This window comes from Cornus florida, unplaced genomic scaffold, assembly GCF_030987335.1.
Source record: "Cornus florida cultivar Cherokee Brave unplaced genomic scaffold, ASM3098733v1 CherokeeBrave_3.0.0_Hap2_Chr05, whole genome shotgun sequence".
NCBI lineage: Eukaryota > Viridiplantae > Streptophyta > Magnoliopsida > Cornales > Cornaceae > Cornus > Cornus florida.
The window spans coordinates 46,141,713-46,169,385 of NW_026775575.1; the positions used below are offsets into that span (position 1 = coordinate 46,141,713).

The 27,673-nt window shown below is 39.6% G+C and overlaps 2 protein-coding genes across 4 annotated transcripts in view; one reads left to right on the forward strand and one right to left on the reverse strand.

Annotated features, from left to right (window-relative positions):
• Positions 1-2,407: 2,407 nt before the first annotated feature.
• LOC132306392 (short-chain dehydrogenase/reductase 2b-like) lies at positions 2,408-5,783 on the forward strand. 2 transcript variants are annotated; one of them, XM_059803773.1, is made up of 6 exons: positions 2,408-2,584; positions 3,363-3,458; positions 3,707-3,950; positions 4,763-4,840; positions 4,934-5,119; positions 5,284-5,783. In XM_059803773.1, exons 2-6 carry the CDS (start codon positions 3,415-3,417, stop codon positions 5,659-5,661), a joined length of 930 nt encoding a protein of 309 aa, XP_059659756.1. In that variant the 5' UTR covers positions 2,408-2,584; positions 3,363-3,414; the 3' UTR covers positions 5,662-5,783. The 2 variants fall into 2 exon arrangements, with proteins under 2 accessions (XP_059659756.1, XP_059659757.1); XM_059803774.1 differs by having other exon boundaries at positions 3,369-3,458.
• A 137-nt stretch (positions 5,784-5,920) lies between these two features.
• LOC132306391 (uncharacterized) overlaps positions 5,921-27,673 on the reverse strand; it is a 32,061-nt gene continuing 10,308 nt past the window's right edge. For both annotated transcript variants that reach the window (XM_059803772.1, XM_059803771.1), the window contains exons 9-12: positions 21,665-21,718; positions 21,408-21,571; positions 9,527-9,596; positions 5,921-6,311 (exon numbers count right to left, since the gene is read on the reverse strand). In XM_059803772.1, the coding sequence (XP_059659755.1) occupies positions 6,186-6,311; positions 9,527-9,596; positions 21,408-21,571; positions 21,665-21,718 (414 nt within the window). In that variant the 3' untranslated portion in view covers positions 5,921-6,185. The remainder of the gene's footprint in view (positions 6,312-9,526; positions 9,597-21,407; positions 21,572-21,664; positions 21,719-27,673) is intronic.

The window sequence follows — 27,673 nt, forward strand, 5'->3', positions numbered from 1 at the left end:
TAAACAATTAAAACAATTAATTCAATTAAATAAAAAAAGTAATACAATTAACCCAATTAACTCAATTAAATAATAATAAGTAAAACAATTAGTCAAATAAGCAAATAATCAGATAAAAATGTAATAAAACAATAACTAAAATGCCGAAACTATCCTTTTTAAATTAGGATTATTACAAATCATGTAATATTTTGTATTTATTCCAACGGTAATGTAGAGGTATTGACTCGGTTATGTATATTTATCAAACTTGCCTCAATTTGGCTATGATGATGTAATATGGATCAATTATGATGTGTGGACGTTGTTTTGTCAATGTATTTATGTGTGTGGATGTTTTGGGACAGATTTTGAGTTGTATGAATGTGCCAATGACCATAATGTCAAGGTGGGAACAAACTAAAGCTCCCTTGGGAGCCCATGTCCATTTCCGAGTTCAGTCCGATCAATCGGATTTCAATCCAATTGATCGGATTCTCCAACACTTAGAAAATTTTCAAATGATGCCAGAATCTGCTCTCGGTCCGATCAATTGGATTTAAATCCAATCAATCGGATTTTCCCAGACTTAGAAATTTAAGGTTGTCAAAATCACCAGAATTGACCAAACTTTAAACAATTATAACTTGGTTATTTCTAACCCGAATTAGGCCATCCTTAAGTCTAGATTGATGTATTTTGAACCACCTTTCCATTGACATCAACCTTATTTTATAATTTTAATTTGAAATAACTATTTTACCCCTCTGGAGCCTAAAGTTCTGGTATGAACCCGAAGTCGGAGTTACCATTCTTTAATGATCCAATATGGTTATAAATGACTAGTATAACTTCATCATGACTCCTAACTCATAGTAAAGTACATAATAACCATTTTGGCCTTTGTAAATCCTCGGGTTCAAGTAAGGACCCGTTAACGATTTAGACCATTGGGTTTGGGTCGTTACAGTGGTGCTTGGTTTATTAATCTAAAAATATGTTAGAGAGGATTAGTTTGGTCCAATAAAATGACTTATAAAGATAAAAAAAAAAAAATTTTGTAATTCAAATAGGTCAACTAACAAGTCAAATGGCAATAATGTCATTTTACCAAGTGTCAAATGTAGCAGAACATGTTTATTAACTTTATCAAACTTGAGGTGGTATCATTCTTAAAAAGGACTAACTTTCACGTGGCTCAATAGAGCAAACCTTACACGTGTGACTGTAGTTAATAGGGCTATTATCATAAAACCCCCACTACTTTCAAATTTTGATCATAAACCCCCAACCAGTTTCAAAAAACCCTCTATACTTTAAAAAGTGATCACATTGTTTCAATATCCATATCTGACCCATTAACCGGGTTATAAAATAACAAATTTGACCTTACTATTTAATGTTAATTTAGAAACTAAAAAATATTTTATTAAAATTACAAAAATAACCTTATGAGTTCTCTTCTTCACCCCCTCTCTCTCTCTAAAACTCTCACCCATCTCTCTTTCTCTCTCTCTCTCTCTCTCTCAACCAGACACATCAAACCCTAACCGCCACTTTATCAAAAAAAAAAAAAAAAAACCAACACCTTATCCACTACCCACTTCAATGGCTTCCCTCTCGATCATTCTTCACGCCTCAACAAACCCTAGTCCAAAATCACCCAACACCCGCTAAATTCTACAGTCAGATGTGGAATTTATTCAAGATAATTTATTAATTTCAGTTGGAAGCTACAATACTAAATTTCATTTGTTTCTACTGATTGTGCAATAAAATAGTAACCCAACCCCAACCTAGAAAAAAAAAATGATCTTCTACGGATTCGGGAAACCTAGGCATAAATGAAATTGTATTGTGATTTGAACTGTTTAGTTGGTGAGAACACTTCACAGTTAATCAGAATGGTAGGTAGGTTCTGAATTATCCATTTGATATGATTCAACGGACTTGTTTCATGAGTGAAACAAAGTCATTCTCTTGAACGAAATATGTAAATTAACACCTTTACATGTGTATCTTGTAAATATCACTACTGTAAATCTCTGTCATAAGTCCATTAACATCAACCTTTTAACTTTTTTTTTGGCAGTGAACAATTTTTAGTCGTAGAAGCATTGAAAGACCCATGAAGTGTGGGATAGAATGAGAACTGGGTCTGTTTTAGAGAGAGGGAGAGATGTGAAGAAAACAACCCATAAGGGTATTTTTGTAATTTTTAAAAATAATTTTTAGTTTTTAATTTAACGTTAAATAGTAACCGGTCAGGTAGGGACAATATGATCACTTTTAAAAATGTATGTAATTTTTTAAAATAAGTTAGAAGTTTATGATCAAAATTTAAAAATTGTGTGGGTTTTATGATAATAGCCCTAATCAATACTAAATAATTGTAGTGACAAAGTCCTGGAGACAGGGTGGCGTTTGGTATCGTACGGGTTGTCGCGTGATGGTTGGGACTGAGATTTACTTTACCCTTCCCATGAAACTGACTTATTCGCCGCCCAACCCCATTCATTAGTGGGCTTTCCTTTCCTTCTTTGAGATCATTACTCCACTGGGTACCGGCTTTTTATCCCTTTCAAGTATCCTCCAGCTCCTTAAGGTATGGATCTCTCTCTCTCTCTCTCTCTATATATATATATATATAGACACACAGATCCATGGGACAAGCTAGTTTAAGATCTGAAATTTTTGAGCATCTAAGTTTAATATACCATTTGTAAATTTACAACTTCTTTGATACTTATTTGAATCTTAAGGTATAATGATGATTAATATCACCTTCGATTAGAATGTTTACTCATTTTAAGTAAAGCTTACTTGTTTAAATTATATCGAAATTACATAATAAAAATAATTTTCTATTTATTGAATATTCACTTTACTGACTTAAATTAGATGTTGAATTGGAGTTATGATGTAAAACCTTAATCTACTATAATGAAAGTCAAACACGTGATGTTGTAAGCCCCGCAAAGAAATGCAACCACCAGCTTATTTGTGAAATCAACAATGGAGACTCTTAAGTTTGGCATTTTTTTCCCTGGAAATTTGTTCTTTCTTGAGAAAAAAAAGTAGATTTATATAACCTCTTGGGTCATGTTTTGTGGACGACCAAAGCAATTGACTTTTTTATTTTATAAAACCTGAATTTTAATGTAAAAAAAAAAAAAAAAATTAATGGACGATCCAAAAATCTGACCACATGATTATAATTTTATTACTATTATGCCACAATCAGGCCTCTCTTTTGCAGTACCTGCCCATTAAAAGACAAATAGAGTACACAAATATGGACTTTTGATTCAGCTATAAAAGTTATAGCTTGCAAATAGTATCTATATATATATATATATATTGAAGTTTTTGAGTTCAATTAGGTTTAGCATACAAGCTACAACAAACCAAAGAAGAGACTCTTCACACATTGAAATGAGTGCAGAAATGGGAGACCATGGAAAGCAAGCACCAGAGAGGTAAGTAACTTTTTTAAGCACTTCAATTTCACAGTTTTTTTGTGAGGGCTGGTCTTGACACAGCTGTAAGATTATTCTATTGTGACTCGGATGTCACGGGTTTAAAACAAAAAAAATACTCTCTTCACATATATGAGGTAAGACTGAATATATCAATTCCTTCCGGACCCTCCTGCACTGAGCTAAACCTTTTTTGATTTCGCCTTTTTTTGTCCTTGTGATGTTTGATCTGTAGATTGGTGTTGTAGGTATGCGGTGGTTACCGGTGCAAACAAGGGCATTGGACTTGAGACTGTCCGGCAGCTTGCAACCTCCGGCGTGACGGTCGTGTTAACGGCCAGAGACGAGAAGAGGGGTGTAGCTGCCGTGGCGTCGCTCCATGAGTCAGGTCTATCAAATGTAGTCTTCCACCAGCTTGATGTTCAGGACCCTGATAGCATCAATTCCTTGGCCAAATTTTTACAGATTCAATATGGAAGGCTTGATATCTTGGTAAGGATGTTATTATCTCTAGTGCAAGTTCTGGAACAACCATTTCTCTGAAACTACAGGGACTTTAATGATACTATCTAGTTTTCTATTTTTATCTGGAATTATTTGGTTTTGGTTTGAATTGTACTCTTTTAAGTTGTTTGTAGATTACATAACCAAGAACTGAAAGTTGAATTGGTTCTATGAGAGAGTTGAGAAAATATCTTAGGGCTACATATAGAGGATTAATATTTCTCGAAGGGTAACTTTAAAAAAAAAAACTCCTGCTATATAAAAATATGTGCAGTGAGCAGTTTCATATGTGCATTAAATCCTTAACATTTGAAAATATGTGCAAATTACCCTTAACCGTCAATTTTGACCCTTTTTTTTACTAAAACCCCATAATACCCTTAATAATCAATGTTTGAAAGCAATGTTTTTTATATTTATTTTGTCTTAAGGGCATTTTAGGTATTTGTCTTAAAAGTGACAAAATGTCCTTATTTGCTCAATTTGAGAAATGGACTCCCTCTTTCCCACATTAGATGTCACACTTGGGGAGTATAACTTTTTATGGGGACTTACGCTGTCTCCTTTGAGAATTACTAAGTTACCCTTTCAAGTTCGAATATTTATATAATCAACTAACTTGGGACAACAAAAAATAGAAAGATTGACAACTAAATTGGGACGGAGGGAGGAAGTATTTTTTCGAACACCGAGAGAGTATTTGCACATTCCATATATAACAAGGGTTTTTGCCCTTTTACCCATTTCTAAATGATGGATATGGAAAAAAGGTTGAAAACTCAAGTCATTAAGTTGTACAGGTAAACAATGCTGGAGCTTCTGGAGTGATAGTTGATGAGGATGGCCTAAGGGCCCTAAACATAGATCCAACTTCTTGGGTAAGTTAAAACTGTTGATTGCTCAAGTTTTTTCATTGAACAGGGAACACCAACTGGACACTAATAATCTATGATCAATTTTTTTCAACACAGCTCTCAGGCAAGGCAACCAATTTGGTACAAGGTGTGATTAAATCAACCTATGCAAGTGCAGAACAATGCTTGAACATCAATTACTATGGTTGCAAGAGAGTGGCAGAAGCTCTTCTTCCCCTGCTACAGCTTTCCACTTGCGGAGGAAGGATAGTAAATGTCTCTTCCCTCCGCGGTGAATTATGGGTAAGTAGAGATCATCTTCTTCGGATAGATATCCTCTTACTGGAACAATTTGCACAGATTTGCTTCGGTTCATTCACCTGTTGGAATTACACATTCTCAAAACCGAAAGTTAAAACAAAGTCTCACGACAAGGTATCATCTAACAACTTCTTGTTCTTTTGCAGCGGATTCCCAGTATGGAGACAAGGAAAGAACTAGCAGATATAGACAATCTGACAGAAGATAAAATTGATAGGATAGTGGAAAAGTTTTTGCATGATTTTAAGCAAGACGAGCTCGAAGCCAATGGATGGTCAAAAATGCTGCCTGCATACAGCGTATCAAAGGCCACCCTTAATGCCTATACCAGAGTTCTTGCCAAGAAGTACCCTAACATGTTAATCAACTGTGTCCATCCTGGATATGTTAATACAGATATAAATTGGCATACAGGGACTTTGACAGTGGAAGAGGGAGCTAAAGGTTCTGTCATGCTGGCTCTTCTACCCGAAGGAGGTCCTACTGGTTGCTACTTTGATCGTACCGAGGTCGCTGAATTTTAAATATCCCTCTATTATAAATGGCAGCTGGACCATCTCTTTGTACTGAATTTTGAACATCATTGTTGTCGTAACAAACGCTTCTGAGTTCCAAATAAATACATGCCATTAGTTTTTCTTTTGAATTCGATGTTTTAGTTTGATGTTTTTTCGATGGAAATGGTATTTAAAGTATCTGATAGTGTTTCGGATTTCCCAAACTGACTACTTGATTTATCAGACACAATACAAGAAGAAAATGGCACCCATGTCTATCCATGTATGAGATTAATATCCTCCAGCTTTATTCAGATGGATTCGCCAAATCGATAGATTAACCTCGATGTACCCTCATAAATATTAAAATAAATTACTAGATTTTTTCAAAATTTTACATGTAAGAAAAACTTCCGAAAACTATCTCATCTGTCTCTAAGTACAGTAACCCAACAGTTTTTAAACTATGGTATCTCTTTGTTGCCTTGATAAACAACAGACCTTTCCACTTGGGCTCCGAGTCTCTACAGAGCAAGGCACAAAAAGTCTTCTCAGGAAAATAGATCTTGAATATCAATTATATCAGCGAGAACACCAGCTGCTGTTGTATCATTGCCTGCTCCAGCACCTTGAATAACCAATGGTTGTTCACTATAACACCGACTATATATCTCCAACTGCAGTAACATTGAATACAAATGGTCAGATTTCACAAAACTCTTCAATACAGGTGTCTTGGATGCATATTGCTGGAATCAGAAGAATAAATTTGAAAAGAAAAGGATATATAACTTCGGTACATTGCCATAGTAACTTTGGAAACTACCATGAAATGTAAATTGTATTAACAGTCACGTGTGCAGTCAAAAGAGGATACAAGAGCTTCTTCTTCTGGAAAGAAAAGAAAAGAAAGGGAAAGTAATTGTTTCTAGGGGCAAAAACTCCTAATTATGACCAAAGGGCCTCTAGCCCAATGGTATGATCTCTCCCCGGGGAGGTTGAGAGTTCGAGTCCCACTAGGGACATATTGTGGATAATGGGTGCGCATGTTTTTGCTTTAACTTCGAAAAAAAATCCTAATTATTGTTTTAAGTTTTAACCTTAAGAGGAGATCACTGTCATTTCTAGGTCAGCAAATGCCTCTACGAGTGTAATTCAGTAGCTACTTATTTCTGGATTTAATGCTTTAGGGATACTATTCATTTACCACTAGAAATGATTGCAGTAACTCTGAGGCTACTAGTACATAACAAGGTCATTCTGAAACATTTTGATACTGATCTGCAAACAAGAAATTTTTTACTTCTGCATTCCTTTAAAGGTGAAGATGTATAATGAGAGGGTTCTTAGAGCCCTATCAAGAAAATAGAAGAGGTTTTGAATTGTGAATTTGCATATTCCTTAAAATAATTGGATTTCACTTATTTATGAAACTATGTTGTAATGTTTTTTAAACTCTGCGCTTGGTGCGAGCACTTCACACCTTTGTTCTAGGTGATACTAATGTGACATCCCGCACTCGTCACATGGTGCCAAGGTATCAACCCAATTGACAATTTCAATTTCCCATGCGGCTTCTCCAAGAAAGCTCATGTGTCAAGAGCTTGCTTGCTAAATGCTACGAGAATTCACATCAGATGCAAAGCACAAGTTACATGTAACATGTTGTGCAAGATCCTTTTTAGCAGTCCAGGGGATGCCTTTGAAGGTAGGTTGACACACCCCCACAATAACAAAAAATGCCTGGAAATAATAGAAGCCAATATTGTTTAAGGAGATGATCAAAATGTCACATCTTGACAAGTGTACGCATTTATTATCATGCAACACTCTAGGGCATGATTTAGGATATGTCATATGAAGATCGAGCTACAATGGAAGTCCTAAGCAATGAGATGGGCAACATCAATATTAAGCTCAATTTGTTAGTTCACACCATAGCTAATACGCCCACAGGCGTCACAGGATTACAAGGATGCAAGTAACCAGGCTAAGAACCTATAAACAGGTACATAGGAAGGCGTAAATTACCATCTTTTGCTTCGAATTGCCATCATCTTTCACTCTTTTAAGACCAGCGGTCAACAATGAAGGCTTTGTGAAGAGAGAAGACTTGTTATCTCTCTAATTTTATTTTTTCTAATCCTGTTGTCTTCATCACTACAAAGCATGATCAGGAACGTTTGATCAAGTAATGGAATATATAAAACGTCGAAATATGGGTGTATCGACTTATGTCATAGAACTCAAAGAACATGCGAGAAAGACATTAGATTACATACATATATAGATATATGGGAGACTTTTATGAACTCGGGTTTTTATATGATATATATGGGAGATTCTAGATCAAATTCTCAGTTGTGTATGATTTTTATGAACTTATGATTTAATGGCATATAGCTGTATAGAAATATACATATATATATATACACACTCTTTGTGGTTAGGAGTTGTTTGGAGAATGACATCAGATTCTTAAGTTTAACATGTGTGTAGCCGAATTTTGGGTCCCGAATTTTTTAACCCATACAACATATCACACACGTAAGTTATTCATCTTCTTATTTTTTTGTTTCCTACCTTTTTTTTTTTTTCGGCGGAATTCATAATCGAATTATACTCCTACATTCCCGTATCCGTCTTTTCCCCATACCGTATTTTACGCACAATGGTTGCCGTTGAAGGATTTATAAATTTAAGTTACACCCTCTCTAACAGCTTGAGCTTTTGTAGTAGATGGTTGTTAACAGTTGCCATGCACCATTTCATACCTTCCACAATCTTTTTCTATATAACCACTTAAGTACACACACATATACTCTCTCCCCCCCAAGTATTTCATGGGTTGGTAAACATTATGATAAGAAGGAGAGATATATAGTACTTTTCGAAGAGCAGATTCTAAAAGCTACGACTTCCTCACATTCCTTCTTCAAGTCAATTCATAATATCAAGGCTCCCTTTCTTCTTCGTAGAATGAAGCAGTTCTTGACGTATAATGTTGTCACCAGCTTGCCAACCAGGAAAGAAACAAAACTCTGTGGCTGAAACTAACTTCAGGAGTAGGGGCCTGAGTCTATTCATAAGAACCTTGCATAAAATAGACAATGTTTGGTAGTTCATCCAGATCAGAGCCCTTTAATGGAGCCATGGAAAATGAACGTCTTTGTCCTAAGGGACATAATAAATGCACACACAACATGGAACAGATGTACGGTAATGATTCTCAAAGCACAAATTGCTACAAATTTTAGCTACCACCTCTTTACCCATGCCCTCCTCACACGGAGTCTTTAATAAATTCATCCTGGTCATTCCATTGGCACTTGAGTGGAGGAATTTTGTATATTTATGTCCCTCAATTAAAAGACTTTAATCTGCATCAGAAATAGAGCTTTTCCTTTGTCACTAATAAAACTCACTTTAACCTCTCCCTGTCCACCTATAACATATATCTATATATGTAATTATGTATATATTCCCTATCGTCTACCTCTACCACTCTTGTAAGGATATGGTTTCTTCTTAACCTAAACCTTCCTAAAGCACCAAATGTTAAATATTTTGACCCTTTCACAACGGCATTGAACTACTTTCAAAAACCACCCTCCCCCCACCACAGGTATTTTTTTTTTTTTTTTTTAGAGAGAGAGAGAACTTCCTAGAAGATCCTCATACTCCCGACAAAATAAAATCACCAATACTAACATAAAAAGAATTACTTCAACAATAATATAATCCTCGTGATGATTAAGTCCATTTTTCTTGACCGAGTGAAAAATCAATGGCTAAGCATTCTCAATCAAAAAGAGAAAACACTGATACAAAAGAACATGAGGAAAAAAAAAACATAGAGAGAGAGAGAGAAGAAAAACAAAGAGTGGCTCACCACGTTGTCACTTCCCCTCAATCTTCCCAAAGCAGAATTTTTTGGAAGCTCTTGAATTCCAACTTCACACCTACAAAAAGAGCGGAAATAATTTACCATATGGAAGGGATTTGAACAAAAATGGAGTCAAAACCATTCAATTTTCAGTTGATGAAAATGTCTAGTTCACACACTAGCATAAGTGCCAGCAACCTGGCGCACACACAAAAAGAGAGGAGGTTGATCTCAGTTAATGAAGATCACTTCTATTTTTAAAAGAGGTCTTGCTGAATCTATTTTCAATCATTTCCCAACATGGTTAATATCAGAAGAACTATGGTTTGGAATCGTTTAAAAATAAATAAATCGCCCAGTCACATTGAAATATTAGGTCATACACTGATAATCAAGTTATAACTTAGTCAAATGTGAAGGCAGTAATTATACACTGGCATCCAAAATTGCTAACCCCGAGTTGAACATTTTTTTTTTTTTTTGATAAGTCTAACCCCAAGTTGAACATTATTATAAGATGAAACTTTTCAAGACAACCCGTAAAGAACTTGATATGATTGGCATTACTGGTGTAACAAGTTGATTTATTTATCATTTCTTTTCCTTGCTAAAGAAATTAAAGAACTCATCATAAGTTTTGGCTCATGCATCACTCCAATCACCCTACATAGGTGGGACCAATACTGGACAATGGCCTTTACACTTATCATGTCTGGTGGATATACAAAGACCACTACTTAACCATATTCCATCGAAGGTGGATATGCAAAGACAACTGGTCAACCCTATATTCCATTGGGTATTAGGCGAAAAAATAATCAGTCTATAGAAATTGTAGTTGTTAGGATTAGAATTCAGTGTCGGCAAATTTCATAACAATAGCCAGAGTCTCTAACTTTTGATTTATTTTCAAAAGTTGGTTTGGTTAGTTAGTTAATGGTCATACCTATGTCCAAGGGCATAATCAGAATTTGAAGATACATAAAAGAGGGGGGAAAAAAACTCTTTAATACCCAACTCACCAAAATTAATTCTGTCATGACTCATTTTAGGGGACAGCACAATGCATATGTGTTTTGATTCGTAAAAAACATGTTCTTAATGCATGAAGTTGTATTTGGAATAAACATATTTAAATATAAATTTTTTTTTTATAAGTAAAAATAACATAAAAAAAAGGCGTTCAAAATGAGAATGCGTCCCAAATACAAAAGTGGACCCGGGAACAAGGCCCCAAAGAATCTAAGAAAGTAATTAAATCATCAGAAGAAGAACAAAAGCTCCTCTTCACATAATTGAAAAGTGAACGAAGAATGTAAAGTTTGACCATTGCCGTAGGCGACTCTTTCCCTTCGAACATTCTGCTATTTCTCTCCTTCCAAATGCACCATCATACACAATGTGGTACAATTCTCCAGAAATCGCGAACATCTCTTCTCACTCGACATCCTCTCCAAACATGAATTAATTCCTTAGTAGATCGTGGCATAACCCAACACATGCCAAACAACCCAACAAATAAGATTCCAACAGTCGTTCACCACAGGGCAATGCAAAAGGAGGTGATCAACAGACTCCTCATCATCCTGGCATAGACAACACTGATTAACAATACAATTGCCCCTTTTTCTCAGGTTATCAATTGTCAGAATTTTTCCCCACACAGCTGTCCAAACAAAGAAAGCCACCCTAGTTGGAGCCATAGACCGCCAAATAATTTTCCACGGGAAGCCTCGATTAACAAAATTAGACAAACATAAGAACAAGGAACTAACTTCAAAATGACCGTGGGAAGAAGGAGCCCAAATTAAAACATCATTACTTCTGCCAACACCCTCCTGCCGATACAAAAGATCCAGAAAAACACATACCTCGTCCATCTCCCAATCCTGAAAAGAGCGTCGAAAATGCACATCCCACGTAATCCCGCTGCTATCAAGCCGATAACAATCAACTACGTAGGCGTGTTTATCAACAGTAATACTGAATAATCTAGGAAATATAAGAGAAAATGGCTGATGCCCACACCAAAGATCTTCCCAAAACCGAATGCGACGACCATCACGGAGTTTGAATCTGATATGAGCATAGAAAACATCCTAGCCCTTCCAAATAGCCTTCCACATCCCTACTCCTCCCACCAGGGTAACCGGATGTGTAGACCAACCTCCAGCCTCTTCCCCAAACCGACAAGAGACTAACCTGCGCCATAAACGATGTCTTTCCCTCCCATATCTCCATAACCATTTACCCAAGAGAGCTTGATTGAAAGGAACTAAACGTCTTATTCCAAGTCCACCCAATTTCACAGGCTTACAAACTCCCTCCCATCTGACAAGGAGGTACTTGAACTCATCACCCTTTCCTCCCTATAAGAAATCACTTTGAATTTTTTCAATCCTATCTGCAACGGAACAAGGGATTTGGAACATAGAAAGAAAATAAGTGGGAAGGCTCGATAACGTACTCTTGATAAGAGTAACTTTACCCCCCTTTGACAAGTATTGCTTCTTCCATCCAACCAATCTCTTCGCATACATGTCAATCACGGAATCCTAACTCCCCACTAACCTTGAAGAGACCCCTAGGGGCAAGCCCAAATAAGGAATAGGGAATAAGCTCACCCTGCATCCAAGGACTGCAGCTAAAGAGGAAATATCCTGAACATTCCCTATTGGGACAAGCACACTCCTAGCCACATTGACCTTTAGCCTGGAAACTGCCTGAAAACAAGTTAATACACACCTCAAGTATAGAAGTTGAGACACATCACAAAAAACCAGGGTATCATCTGCAAAGAGTAAATGAGAAATCTCCATCTGATGGACTAAATCTCTACCCACCCTGAATCCCTTTATAAAACCAAGGTCCTCTGCCCTACGCATAAGTCTACTTAATCCCTCCATAACAACAAGAAAAAGGAAAGATGATAAAGGATCTCCTTGTCTTATACCCGGAAAGCAACCAAAGAAACCAACAGGAAAACCATTCACAAGAACTGAAAACTTGACAGACGAAAGACAGGTCTCAATCCACTTCCTCCATTTACTTCCAAACCCCATTCTTTGTAACAAATAGAGTAGGAAATTCCAATTCACATGATCACATGCTTTCTCAATATCAAGTTTGCATAAAACTCTAGGAATACCACTCCGCAATCTGGAATCCACACATTCGCTAGCAATAAGAACTAAATCAAGAATTTGCCGTCCGCCAACAAAAGCATTCTGGGAGTCCGAAATAATCCTATCCATTACTTCCCTCATCCTTAAAGCAAGCACCTTAGCAATAAGTTGGTAAATACAGCCCACCAAACTGATTGGACGAAAATCCTTTATATATAAAGCGCCTCCCTTCTTTGGGACAAGGGCAATGAATGAAGCATTAAGCAACTTCTCAAAGACGCCAAAAGAATGAAACTCCTGAAAAGTATCCATTACCTTATTTCTTACAACTACCCAACTTTCCATCAAAAATCGCATGGTAAAGCCATCAGGTCCCTGAGCTTTGTCCCCATTACAACTTGATAAAGCCTTAAGAACTTCTTCAGTGAAAGGATTCTCAATCCTATCTCTATCTAGCTCAGAAATAGCCTCAAAATAAAGACCATCAAGTTTGGGCCTCCAAACTAAAGGCTCAGTATAAAGCTTCTGATAAAAGGAAGCAATACCATTACACACCTCTTCCTCTCTCTATAGCTCCTCGCCATCCACCCGAATTCTCCCTATATGATTACTCCTCCTATGAGCGTTAGCTAACAGGTGGAAGAATTTTGTATTCCGATCTCCTTCCTTTAGCCAAAGAGCCCGGGATTTTTGTCGCCACGAGATCTCCATACTAGCAATCTCAGCAAGAACCGCCTGATAAAAGGCTCTCCTGGAACGTAGAAATTCCACATCCCCTCCCACCTCCTCAAGACAATCAATCTCAGTAAAATCCGCCAGTACTCTATTCTTCCTCCATTCCAACATAGCTCGTTTAATCAAAAAGCCTCAATCGATATGTCAATTGTTGATTGATTGACAACGAATTCTCCTCTATGTTTCCGCCGGAAAAGTGATGCCAGAGTATGTTTTTGTTGAGGACCAACGAGTGGCTTACAGGGTCAACTTGATAGATGAAATAACACCTCGTATTCTTCCGAAATCTTACTATGGCGTTGGGGAGAGTCCACATATTCCAGCTGCTTCAACTGAAGGTAGTCGCCGGAATGCACAAATCTTCCATGGCGTCGAAGGAAAGAGGCGATTGCCTATTCACATGCCAGAAGCGCGTAGAGGGGCCATCAATCAAGCCCTTAGTCACCGCCTTACGTTCCCTCGTAATATCCGCGTTAACGGATACCAACCACATGGCAGAGATCCAGGCTTTAAGGGAGTTTTTAATGCTGTGGATTCTGATGGGCCTAAGCACAGATCTGAAGTGGGTTACAGGCCTATTTCGTCAAATGGGCCGCTTGTTCATCCCGGCCCACAGGAGTTGCAAAGGGCTGTTCATCGGGGGGCTCTTTCTTTTAAGAACAAGCCTAGCCCACAGCCCATTGCCAATTCACGTTATGGACCAAAAGTGAGTAACCTGAAGAGAAAGGTTTTGAGGGGCCCAATAATAAAATGTTAGTTTCTTTTATCAATTCCAAGCCCAACCCACCTATTTCTAAAGGAGTTAGTCACTTACAGAGGCGTCTTCTCAATGATACATCTGCAATCTTCTGGAATTCTCCGGGCAAGAGAAGATGGATGAACTTATCTACTGCAGCGACTGGTGGAGGTCCTATTGAGATGGGTTCTCGTCATTCTTAATGTTGTGCAGGCATCTCATCTTCATCTCTCTCTGACACTTTACAGCCGAAAGGAAGAACTGTCAAGTCTTCATCTCAGGACTTTAACAGAAATCATCACGGAGTTGGATGGTCTCGAAAAGAGAAGCAAAACTGGACTTCTACTAATGTTCTAACTACACCATCAGTTTCACATCCTCAGAATTTTAATGTTCCATCCTCTCTTCTACTAATGTTCTAGGTACACCATTAGTTTCACATCCTCAGAATTTTAATTTCTTGTGTGTTGAGGAGTGCCAGTGTTGTGCCAGAACTAGACAAAAGATGCGAGTTGACTGTCACGAACAATGGAACTAATTCTTCGCACGGGTTTAACACGGAAGGACTAAAGGATAATGAGTCTGGCATTTCTAGGCAGATGAAAATTGCAGATTGTGCAGTCAAGAAATTATCTGAAGGGGTTACAGTCTGTGTGGGCAAAGACCTGCATTTCCAATTGTCCAATGAAGAGGCCGCAGCCTTGTTCAAAGAGCTTCGATTAAGTGCTGCTCTGAAAGGTCTTAACTGCCTGCCTTACACAGGGACTGACGAGATTGATTCTGGAAGATTCGCTAGGATGAGCGATTTTGTTACAGAATCTGATTCTTTTTATGAGAATGACAGGGAGCTGGAAGAGGAGGTGCTTGATGATTTGGGTTCCATCCAACAGGTTTGCTCCAATGAGCTTACACCTTGGGTGGAGAATGGTTCTGAAATCCTACAGGAGGCACCACTGGCTATGGTGCGACCTGACGAACAGGTTGTTGACATGGGGAAAGATTGGATAGTTGACAATATTGGAGTCACTAGTGAGCTTTTGGGAGTCTTTTCTGAAGGTAATGACGATCATATATTATCTATCCTTCAAGCAATTGTGGAAGGGAGAGAGGTTGCAGTGACCAATAAAGTTATGAATAAGAAGCCTTTATCATCTTGGAAAGGAGTACAGGAGATTAAGAATCTCATTTCTGAAATCAACGACGAAGGGAAAGGAGGAGTGGCGAACATAGTTGTCAAAGGCGCCGGAGGTGCGCGCCTGAGGCGCAAGGCGCCTCCAGGCGCCATGTTTGCGCCTTGGGTACACTTAAGGCGTCTGTGTTAAGAGAGGCGTGCGCCTTTTCGACCAAGGCGCCAGGCTACAGGCGCTATAAAGGCGTGCCTGCATGAAACTGTGGTTTTTTTTACTTTTTTTCGCTATTTTTTTTTGTTTGTTTATTGTCTGTGACTCTGTGTAAGTGTGTATTGTTATATTATTGTATTATATTATTTTATTACTTAATATAGTAGAAAGCTCAAAGCCGAAAGCCTTGCAAAATAAAAAAATAAAAAAAAAAGAGAAGCAAAGGAAAGAAGAAGACAGAGGCAGCGAAGGCAATACAGTGCTCACTTGGGACTCTCGGATCTACGTCGCGCCGTCGACAAACACTCAGCAAGTAAGTTCTCCTTCTTCTCTCCTTCTTCTCTCCTCCTCCTCTTCTCGGATCTGTCAAATTTTTCTTTTCTTCTTCTTCTTTTCTTCTCTCGACTCTCGGACTCTCGGCTCTTTCTTGCCAGATTTATATCATTTATTTTTATTTTTCTTCTCCTTTTTATTTTATTTTATTTTATTATTTTATTTTTTTTCCTCCAGTTTTATTCTTCTTTTTCTTTTTCTTTTTTTTTCTTCTTTTCTTCTTCTTCTCTCGGGTCTCGGCTCTCTCCCGAGTCCTGGCAGATTTGTTTTTATTTTTTTATTTTTTTATTTTTTCTTTCTCCAGTTTTTTTCGTCTTTTTCTTCTTTGTTTTTTTCTTCTTTTCTTCTTCTTCTCTATAAAATCTCAAAGGCTCGCGCAAATTTCAGCAATATTTTCTTATATTAAAATTTGATTCTGGGACACAATTAATTAAAAATCAGTAATGGATCCTTGGGTTAGTCCAACGTAATGGATCCCCTTAGTGTCAGTCCAAACATCTTTGTCCAACGTAATGGTGTCTTTCAATGGTATTTTTTTTTTTCTATTCTACTTCTCGGCTCTCTGTGCTTTTGCTCTTCAGAGTTCAGCCTCTTCTTTTATTTATTTTTTTATAATCTGTGCGGCTGGAATAAATTGTAGTATACAATTCTGTGCTGCTGGAATAAATTATAGTATACATATCAGTTGGTATATGGTATCATGCAGTCCATATATGCATATATATTACATCACATATAGTAGATAAATCTCATATAGTATATGCAAGTAATAAGTGAATGTATATAAATGTATGAACATGTTATGCAGCCCATATACGATGTTTGTGTTTGTTTGTTTTAGTTTTAATATGTTTGATTATTCACTGTTGAACTCAAGTACTTGATTTACTTGGTTTTGCAATCTTTATGTTGAATATTTAACTTAAGTAATTCATTTAGTTGACTTTTACATCTTTATATATACTATTGCATCTTTAATATTTTATTGGGTGGGTTTTTTTTTTTTTTTTTCAACGTGCGCCTTACTTCAGTCAGGCGCACACCTCGCCTTGCGCCTTGCGCCTCAAGCTCCAGGAGACATTTGCGCTTTTGTGCGCCTTAAGCCTTTACAACTATGGTGGCGAAGGAAAGGGAAAGAACCAGGAGCAGCAGTCTCAGGAAGGGTGGAGGGGAGATTATTTTATCTGGTTTACAATGAAGCTACGAATCATTACATGGAATGTTCGTAGTCTTAATGATCCAAAAAAGAGAAGGGTGGTGAAGGTAGCTTTAAGGAAGTGGGGTGCCCAGCTTGTTTGCTTACAAGAAACCAAGTTGGCATCCATTTCTGACAGGGAGGTTAAGAGTTTGGGGGGAGGAAGGTTTGTGGAATGGGAGGCCTTGAATGCTATAGGTTCTTCAGGTGGGATCTTAGTCATGTGGGATAGTAGATGGTTAACTCGAACGATGGAAGAGGACAACTTCAAGTGGGTTTTTACTGGAGTCTATGGACCGGTTGTTGATGATGAGCGACCTATCTTTTTGGAGGAGCTTTGCCATGTCCAAGGATTGTAGTCTCTCCCTTGGTGCTTGAGAGGGGATTTCAATTCTGTTAAGTCCCCGTCAAAGAGGTCTACACGGGGAAGAAGATCTTTGGAAATGGATCAATTTTCTAATTTTATTGATGAGCATCTTCTTATTGATTTACCAATGGAAGGTGCAACTTATACTTGGTCAAATGGTAGGGATCCAATCACTCTTTCAAGGTTGGACAGATTTTTAATTTCCGGGGATTGGGAAGAGAAATTCCCGGATGTTGTTCAGGCGGTGTTAGAAAGAGTCACCTCTGATCATGTTCCTTTGGTCTTGGATTGTGGGAGTTTATGTTCTCAAAGATCCCCGTTTAGATTTGAGAATATCTGACTGCGAGCGGAAGATTTCCAAGGGAAAGTCAGATCTTGGTGGGAGGGAGTTATTGTTTCAGGATCGCCCAGTTTCACAATTACAAAGAAGTTAAGGACTCTCAAATTAGCTCTTAAGCAGTGGAACAAGGATGTCTTCGGGAATTTGGAATGGAAGTGTCTGAAAATTTGTTGATTGATTGACATATCGATTGACGTAATTCCTTTAGACTCAAGTACTATATAGACACCTCTAGGCTCTCGTAACACGAACAGATATACAGAGAGATCTCTAAACACATTATTAAGAAAACATATAGATAGATCATATATTTTTAGAGAGCATATTTTATTTTCATTTTCATCATCTACACTTGCGATGGTGAGTTATTATTCTGAGGTCATAATCCTTGTGTCATATAAAGAATTCAACATTGGAGTGTCTCTATACCACGAACACGCAACTCAGACGACTAGTCATTGGAGATCAAATTACTTATTGGAAAACAGGATCTCGTAAAGAGGGGATCCGTTGACTGAGCAGATAGACTCAAGTGGAGTGTTTGGTGGATCATTCTGTATCAGGAAGTAACTATATATTTTTAAGATTTAAAAAACTGGTAACCTAGTTGTATTATCTCTTTCTCATTGTGAATTTGATCTGTTTGGATAGCCCCCATGGTTTTTACCAGATGGGATTTTTCACATAAAAAACGTGTGTTCTTATGTGGTTCCATAGTTAATTTACTTCAACTCTCTATATTTAACTGATTCATATTGTTGCATTTCAAATATAATTATTAGAGTTTAAGAAATAGTTATTGTTAATTAAATTGGACAAAATCTATTCCAACCAAACCACCCCCCCCCCCCCCCCCCCCTTCCCTTTTTCTCTAGGTCTATTTTGGGGTTTACGCTAACTCCAGAATCAGAGCATAGGGTTCCGGTCCCATAATATTCTCTCAGTCTGTGGTCAAAACATATCGATTGTAGACTTCTCAGTCTTATTAAGTAATGGCCAATATAGTATTTTTCCTGGCATTAGCTATATGGATGCAGACATTTCTTTCCTTAATCGTTATTTTGTCAAACTTTCCTGTAATTTAATATTGTGACTCATTGCAATGCAGAGGCGTCCTAGATAAGGTACTTGAGATGTGTTTGACTTTGGTTCAGGTAGTCTCTCACCTGAAAGTCAATGTTTGGAAGAGTGTGCTCGTTCCGATGGGGGAGGTGGCAGACATTTCTACTCTTGCGGATATCCTTGGTTGCGGAGTAGGGTCCTTCCCTATTTTTTCCTTGGGATTACCTTTGGGGATTCCTTCAAGGAAAGTATGTGGGTGGGACCCAGTGATTGATAGATTCAAGAGGAGCCTTGTAGGGTGGAAGAAGTAATACCTTTCAAGGGTGGGAGGGTTACCCTAATAAAGAGCACGCTGTCGAGTCTCCCTACTTATTTCCTATCTCTTTTTCAGATTCTGGCTTCTGTGGTTGGGAGGCTTGAGAGGCTTCAGCGGAATTTCTTGTGAAATGGTACGAGAGAGGAGTTCAAGTACCATCTTGTTTGCCGGGAGCAGGTTTGCAACCGATTCAGTTTGGGGGTTTGGGAATTTAGAGATTGAAGTCGTTTAAATAGGCTCTTTTGAGGAAGTGGCTATGGCAGTTTGGTGTGGATAGACACAGATTATGGAGGATGGGTCAGTGCTAGCAGATTCGGGGAGGAGAGGGAAGGTTGGTGCTATCGCGAGGTGAGGATCCCTGGTGGAGGTGTGTTGAAAACTTGAAGTTCATTCGGAAGGAGTGGGACGAACTTTCCAAACATATTATATTCAGGGTCAAGGATGGTAGGGGGGCTTGTTTTAGGGAGGATATCTGGTGTGGTCACCTGTTGTCGTTGGCATGTTCCTTTCCCAGACTCTTCCGGATTGCTATGGCCAGGCACACCCTAGTGGTTGACTGCTATCGGCTTAATAGTAGGAAGACGATTTGGGATGCCTGGTTTTTGAGGCATTTTCAGGACTGGAAGATGGATGACGTCTTACGGTTCTTGGAATTGATTATAGTCAGAAGGTGGTGGGAGATGCTATTGCTCTCGAATGTGGGTGCTTTCTTCCCTCAAGGAAGGTTCGATGTGCACTCATTCTATATAGAGCCATTTCAGATGGCCCGAGAATTTGCTTTCCCATGGAAGCCATTTGGCGCAATAAGGCTCCCCTCAAGGTGGACTAAATTCTCAATATGTCCAAAAAACTTCCACCATCTCTCCCATAGATTAATTCTCCCTAAACTCACAATATTCCATATTGCTATTCTAATTTTTTTTTCTTATTATTTTTATTTTTTCAACTAGAATGAAAATTTATCTTCAAAATTTGATATAATTTATAGTTGGCTATCTACCCGACACCAACCTGCCCCTTTTGCATCCAACCTTGGGTACTAGCATTGGATTAGTCAAGTAATCTGAGCTATATAATTTCTTCACTACAATAATTTTATAATTCTTTTGTTATTTTTTTAATGTATCATGTAAATCTGAACAAAAAACAAGCATTATACAATTAATAAAAAATTCAAAAGAAATATAACATATGGACAAATTATCACAAATTAATAATCCAATATCAACCTTTAAGAAAATATGAATTATGTTACATGGACTCTTCAAAATTGCGCTATGTGGACACTCGGACATGAGCATGATATATGCGTCCGACACTCATTGGCTGGGTATGAATCTAACAAATGTATCCAATAATTCAATGTAATATATCATGTTCCCTTTGTTACATTATTGTTTCAAAATGAGGGAAAAGTGACATTATTACCCATCATCAATATTTTCCAAATTATACAAGGTAAAAAAATATAAAGCATTCCTTCCTTCCCTCTTAACAAACAAAGGATTGTGATCCCCTTCTACTCCTTTACACTTAACCAAACCGAAGGGAAGAGGGACACCTTCCCTTCCTTGGGAATGCCTCATTCATTTCTACTGTCCCTTTCACCCACTTTTCCACCATTTGGACCCAACAAAGCAAAGGCAAATTTTAGTCTCTATAACTAACTCTAACACAACTACACCCAACACACGTATCTAAGCCATATAACATAGACCTAAAACAATATAAAATGTAATAAAGATATTGCTCAAAACACATTTACTTAACAATTCAACTCAACAAAACCTTTCCAACTATTTCAGAGAAAAAAAAATGAATATTCTTTTATCATTCAATTATATCTAGGCCCACAACCTCAGTCAAGTCACATACTATCATATGTTTCCTAACTATCTCAACTCATATTAGTTTGTCTTCCCTTCCTTCAGCAATACCCCTCGAGTTGGACCACATCACTTCTCCTTACTAATAGAGTTATTGATTTTCCATTGCACATGGCTAAACCATCTTGACAATTCTCATTTTATCTTAAAAAAAATGTATTCTCAACATATGGCACCAGCCTATCCTCTCAACATTCATCAACACTTGGTCAATTGTGGAATCAGTTTGTTAACAAAAATAATGAAGTCATTACAAACTGTTTAATTGCAAAAATAATTGGAGGATTGAAATCTTCAGATTTCTATCTAAAACTTTTCATGAGGATTCTTCAGATTGTTATAGACTATGTCTTGAAGAGAATAATAAAATTGATATTCCTGAGTCACAAAAAAGGAAGTCCTACCATGTATCAACCTCCCAAGGCTAGAATAAAAATAAAATGAAAAAGTACCTTGACTCCTCAATCACACAAACATAACGGAGCACATTCCCATTTGAAGAAGCCTTCTGAACCCTCTCTTGGATGCCTTTATCAAGCAATGGAAGGCCATTTAACAAAAAGTCTTCCACAGGTATGACATTAGGTGCCATTTCTTTAGGATACAAGCTTTCAATCTACAAGATCAAAGTACCAATTGCATTATCTGAATCTGATCGTGCTTGAATTATAAGTGAGAAGACTTATAGATTTATATTCCCTGCACTAACATTAATGCGGTCCAAGTTAATGCGCCGCCCAAGAAGTCGAGAAAGGATCAATGCCTGTATTCAAATACAGAAAACACCAGCAATCAATAGATGCCATCAATTTATCTATTGTAAGAATTTCTAACAATTTATGCATCAAGCTTCAGGTTTACAGTAATCTATTCCAACGAATTAGAAGTTTCATCAGGAGAGTGAACTCATGAAACCACTGGATGATAATCTGATCAATTCGAAATGGTTTTGAGGCTAGAGGGTGCAATCAACCAGATAATAACATGATGCAAGAGTTTAAACTTATAACTTAAGCATTATACCAGTTAGACAATTCTATACAAGTCATGAGAGACCCACTTTGCAGATTTAGTTCTCTGGAATACAACTGAGCTGATTTTTTTTGATAAGTAAATTGTATTAAAAGCGTTCAAAAGGGGAACGCGTCCCAAACTATACAAAGACAAAACGGAGCCTATGAATTCAAAGAGCTCATAAAATCAACAATCTCCTCAAGAGAGGAGTAGTCTCTCCCCTGACCCCAACAAAACAAATTACAAATGATAGAAAATTTTAACACCCCAATGGAGGATTCCTTTCCCTCAAAAGATCTTCCATTACGCTCTCTCCAAAGGCTCCACCAAATACAAAAAGGGATCACCCTCCAAAAAACTCTGACCTGAGCCCCCACTCATTGGCCCCTCCACATATCTAACAACTCCCAAGATGACCGAGGTATGACCCAATGAATACCAAACAGGCCAAACATCAAACTCCAACAATCATGAGCCACAGGACAGTGCAACAAAAGATGATCCACCGACTCCCCATTAATCTTGCAAAGACAACACCTATTAACAATGATATGCCTTCGCTTCCTCAAATTGTCCAAAGTCAAAATCTTACTCCAAGCTGCAGTCCACACAAAAAAAGCCACCCTAAGAGGCGCCTTAGACCTCCACACCGTCTTCCATGGGAATGAGGTACCATGAAAACCAGAAAGGCACACAAAAAAAGACCGGACCTGGAACATCCCCTGAAAAGAAGGCACCCAAATCAAGGAATCTGGCCCATACCCCTCCACCTCCTGTCCGTAAAGGAGAGCCAAAAACCCAGTGACATCATCCAGCTCCCAATCCTGAAAAGCTCGCCGGAAACGCACATCCCAAGACAACCTTCCACTATCAAGGCGATAGTAGTCAACAACCATAGCATGTTTGTCAACAGCAATCCTGAAAAGCCTGGGAAACAATAGGGCCAAAGGCCTATCATCACACCATGGATCCTCCCAAAACCGGACAATTCTTCCATCCCGAACTATGAATCTAATATGTTTGGAAAAGGCATCCCACCCCTTACCAATGGCCCTCCACACCCCCACTCCGCTAACAGACCTGACTGGTCTAACTGACCACCCTCCTCTCTCCTCCCCAAAGCGACATGAGATAACCCTTCTCCATAATCTATGTCTTTCCTTACCAAATCTCCAAAGCCACTTACCAAGAAGAGCACAATTGAAAAGGGCCAATCTCCTAATTCCAAGCCCTCCCAAACGAATAGGCCTGCAAACCTGTTCCCATTTGACAAGATGATACTTGAACTCTTCTCCGTGACCCCCCCAAAGGAAATTACGTTGGAGCATTTCTAGTCTTCCAACAATAGAGGCTGGAATACGAAAAAGCGAAAGAAAGTACGTTGGAAGGCTTGACAAAGTGCTCTTCACTAACGTAACTTTACCGCCCTTTGACAGATATTGTTTTTTCCAACCCGCTAATCTTCTCTCGACCCGCTCAATCACCGGGTTCCAACTTCCCACCCTCCTAGCCGAGTCCCCAAGTAGCAAACCCAAGTACGAGATGGGAAAGCGTTGCGTCCCACATCCTAGAACAGCAGCCAGAGTGTCCACCTCCTGAACCTCCCCCACAGGAACAATCACACTCTTTCCCACGTTAACTTTCAAACCAGAAACAGCCTGGAAACAAACCAAAACACATCTCAGGTACCTCAACTGGGATATATCAGCCTCACAAAAAACAATAGTGTCATCCGCAAAAAGTAAATGAGAGATCTCCAACTGCTGAACTGATTCAGGGCCAATCTTGAAACCCCTAAGAAAACCCAAATCCACCGCCCTTCTCATCAGCCTGCTAAGGGCCTCCATAACAATAATAAAAAGAAAAGGTGAGAGGATCCCCCTGTCTCAACCCACGAGAACTGCCAAAGAACCCCGAAGGAGAGCCATTCACCAACACCGAAAACCTGACAGTGGAAATACAAGAAACAATCCACTTCCTCCATCTCTCACCAAAACCCATCCTCTCCAACAGATAGAACAGGAAATTCCAGCAAACATGATCATAGGCTTTCTCAATATCCAGCTTGCACAGAACACCAGGAGTCCCACTACGAAGTCTAGAATCCACACATTCGCTAGCAATAAGAGCGGAATCCAGAATCTGTCTACCCCCAACGAAAGCATTCTGAGACTCAGAGATAACTCCATCCAGGACCTCCCTCAATCTAAAGGCAAGGACTTTTGCAATGATCTTGTAAATGCACCCGATCAGACTAATGGGTCTAAAATCCTTGATATTAAAAGCACCACCCTTTTTAGGAATAAGGGCAATAAAAGATGCGTTAAGCGATTTCTCAAATCGCCCCGTGGAATGGAACTCATGAAAAGTGCCCATAATCTCGTACCGGACCACCTCCCAGCTTTCCAACAAAAATCTCATCGTGAAACCATCAGGGCCTGGAGCCTTATCACCATTGCAACTCTTTAAAGCCTTCAGCACTTCCTCCTCCGAAAAAGGATTTTCCAGCCCATCTCTCTCCAAGGCAGAAATAGAATCGAAGTGAAGACCATCAAGACGAGGTCTCCAACGAAGAGGCTCAGAATAAAGTCTTTGATAGAAAGAGACAATAGCACTTCGCACCTCCTCCTCCGAAGACAAAACTGCACCATCCACACACATCCGCCCAATATGATTGCTCCTTCTATTAGCATTAGCAGTTCTGTGAAAAAACTTCGTATTACGATCCCCTCTTTGAGCCATAATGCCCGAGATTTCTGACGCCACGAGATTTCCTCCAACAGAGCAATCTCCACACATTCTGCCTGACAAGCAGTTCTTCTACTGCGTTGAGATTCCGCAATAGCACCCTCCCCTTCCAATCGATCAATCTCCGCAATATCAACCAAAGCCCTATTCTTCCTCCACACCAAGCTCCCAAACACCTCCTTATTCCACCTTTTAAGATTTGTTTTCAGGATTCGAAGCTTTCCGGTAAGAATATGGCTCGATGTACCCACCACCAGATTCTCCTCCCACCAAGAATGGACAAATTCCTGGAAGTTATCCGCGCGAAGCCACATGTTCTCAAATCTGAAAGGAGTACTGCGAGATCTCAAACCTCCACAGTCCATAACCAAGGGAATGTGATCCGACGTCACCCTAGCCAAAACTGCCTGAACAACATCCGGGAATTTCTCCTCCCATTCACCTGAAATCAAAAATCTATCAATGCGAGAGAAAGTTGGAACTTCCCTTCCACTGGACCAAGTAAAGGAAGCTCCCTCAAGAGGGAGATCAATAAGCTGGTGGCCATCAATAAAATCAGAAAAGTGCATCATAGCCTGGGTCCACGGGCCAACTGTAGACCTCTCCGCCGGGGATCTAACCACATTAAAGTCTCCTGCCATACACCAAGGAAGAGACCACCTCCCCTTCACCCCACTCAACTCCTCCCACAAACCATCCCTCTCAACATCATCAACCGACCCATACACCCCAGAAAAGCCCCAAGTGAAGCCATCCTCCATCACAAAAGCACAAGATAAAGAAAATCTCCCTCTGCAAACATCAACTTTAGTTAGCCATCTCCTATCCCACATAATAAGAACACCTCCTGAAGTCCCAACAGCATCCAACGCCTCCCATTCAACAAAGCAGTTGCCCCACAGACTTTTCACCACCCGATCAGACAAAGAATCAATCTTTGTTTCTTGAAGACACACCAAGTGCACCCCCCATTTCCTCACTGCCATCTTCACCACCCTGCGCTTGCCCGGATCGTTCAGACCGCGGACATTCCAAGATAAAATTCGAAACTTCATGAGGAAACAATCATCCCCTTCACCCCCCTACCCCTCCCTCCTCCCTTAGCATTACCCCTCTCCTTCTCCCCCCCAATCACCCTATCATAATTCACATCACAGCACAGATTTCTAAGCTCCCTTTCCCCATTTTCCCGGAGTCAGGTTCTTCTTCTTCCTACTCCTCCTTCTGGAAAATTGAATCATCTCCCCTTCTCTCCCCTTTGCCGTGGCCTGAAGGATTGCTAAGGCTTGATCACGCTTTCCTTTGCATGAGACACCCAAAAGATCACAAGTAGCCCCAATGTTAGCCTTAACCCAATCCAATCCAGTGTCCTCACCTTCCTGCCTACACACCTTGCTGCCCATCTCCTCTGGATGAACTACAGCCAAAGGGTCCACCACCCCCAAATTAGCAAAACCCTCCTCCTCCCACAAAATCATATCCAGAGAACTCCCCTGATCCATTCTGCTCCCATCAGCCATACCTCCCTTGGCCTCCACAGCTTCATCAACAGATGATAACCAGTCCTCTCTAAAATCCAACACATCACTCTGTGTGACTGGGACCGGGTTACAATCAACAGAATGGTCATCGATCGAAAATTTGTGCTTCTGCAACTCCTTCACCAAAAGAGAAGCTGATTCCTCGCTGAGGGAAATGCGGATATCTTTACCCACACAAACAGTCACCACATCAGGCACAGGATCCTTCAGACAAGCCACTGGATCACCCTTAAAAGAAGAACACACCCCTTCCGATCCACCCAAACGAAGCTTAGCCACCCTACCCATCTCCTCCCCTGAAGAATCAAACCTAGAGGCTGAGGAAAATTCTGAACAAGTCTCAGCGATCCCTACAGAGTGTCTATCCACCTCCCTGTCACCAGACAAGCAAACCATCCCATCCCTTTCTGACGGCCCAACAGTCCCAAACTCCGAGCCAACCGTAGAGATCAACCCTTCCACCAAGTCAGCCTCAACAACAGGTGAAAGCACATGATGCCTCCCATCAACAATCTTACCCCCTTTACTATTCAACTCGCAAGAGGGAGTAGAAGCAGAAATAGAAGAAGATGCAGATTTCCGAGCATGAAAGGAACTCGACATACCTGGGCACGAATAGGACACCTTACGGGCCACCCATTTCTGTTTGTCCTTCCTAGTCCATTTCTTACTGGGAATAATCGGCAAACTCCGAGATGTAACATCCTTCTTAAAAGAGACACATTCGCCTTTCTCGTCATCTCCCAAAAATCCAGATTGAAGAATTTCAAATCTGTTACCCAAGAGTCGATTCTGACAGCACGACCCATGCCGGAAGTTCTTTGAGCTAGCCCCAGCCCCTTTTGACACCTTCGAACTCACCTTCACCCAATTCGCCTTCTCCTTCCTCGACCAAACACGTGAGGTCGAAACTCTCTGTGACGTAACCAAGTCAAGTTCTGGAATGCCATGGCTTTGACCTGCTTCTAAGGATGTGATGGGCTGCCCACTGTGAAAGGAAATTGAGAGATGGTTGTTTGGGCCCCATTTAACCAACCTTCTTTTATCCACTCTTGTCTTCACCTGAACCGGTCCAGAGGAAAAGAGAGGCCCAGATTGCTTAGATCGTCCATCCCGTTTAACGGACTTGATGAACCACCTCGGCCCATTGGATAACCTAGGCCCACCCCACGCATTAGAATCCTTCCCAGTGGCTTTTGATCCCGCTGCATGTGTCCTACGAAATCTAGGCCCAACACCATCCGGCCCAAAAGAAGTTGAATTTAAAAAATCAAGAGAAGCACGTGACTCGGCACGAGGAAGGGTAGCTGTTATCCACTCAAAACGGTTATCCTTTCTCCTCCAACCACGTGTCCCAGACGAAGCCTTCCCATTTCCACTTGCCTTAGGCGCGTGGCTGTTCACACGTCCCTGAC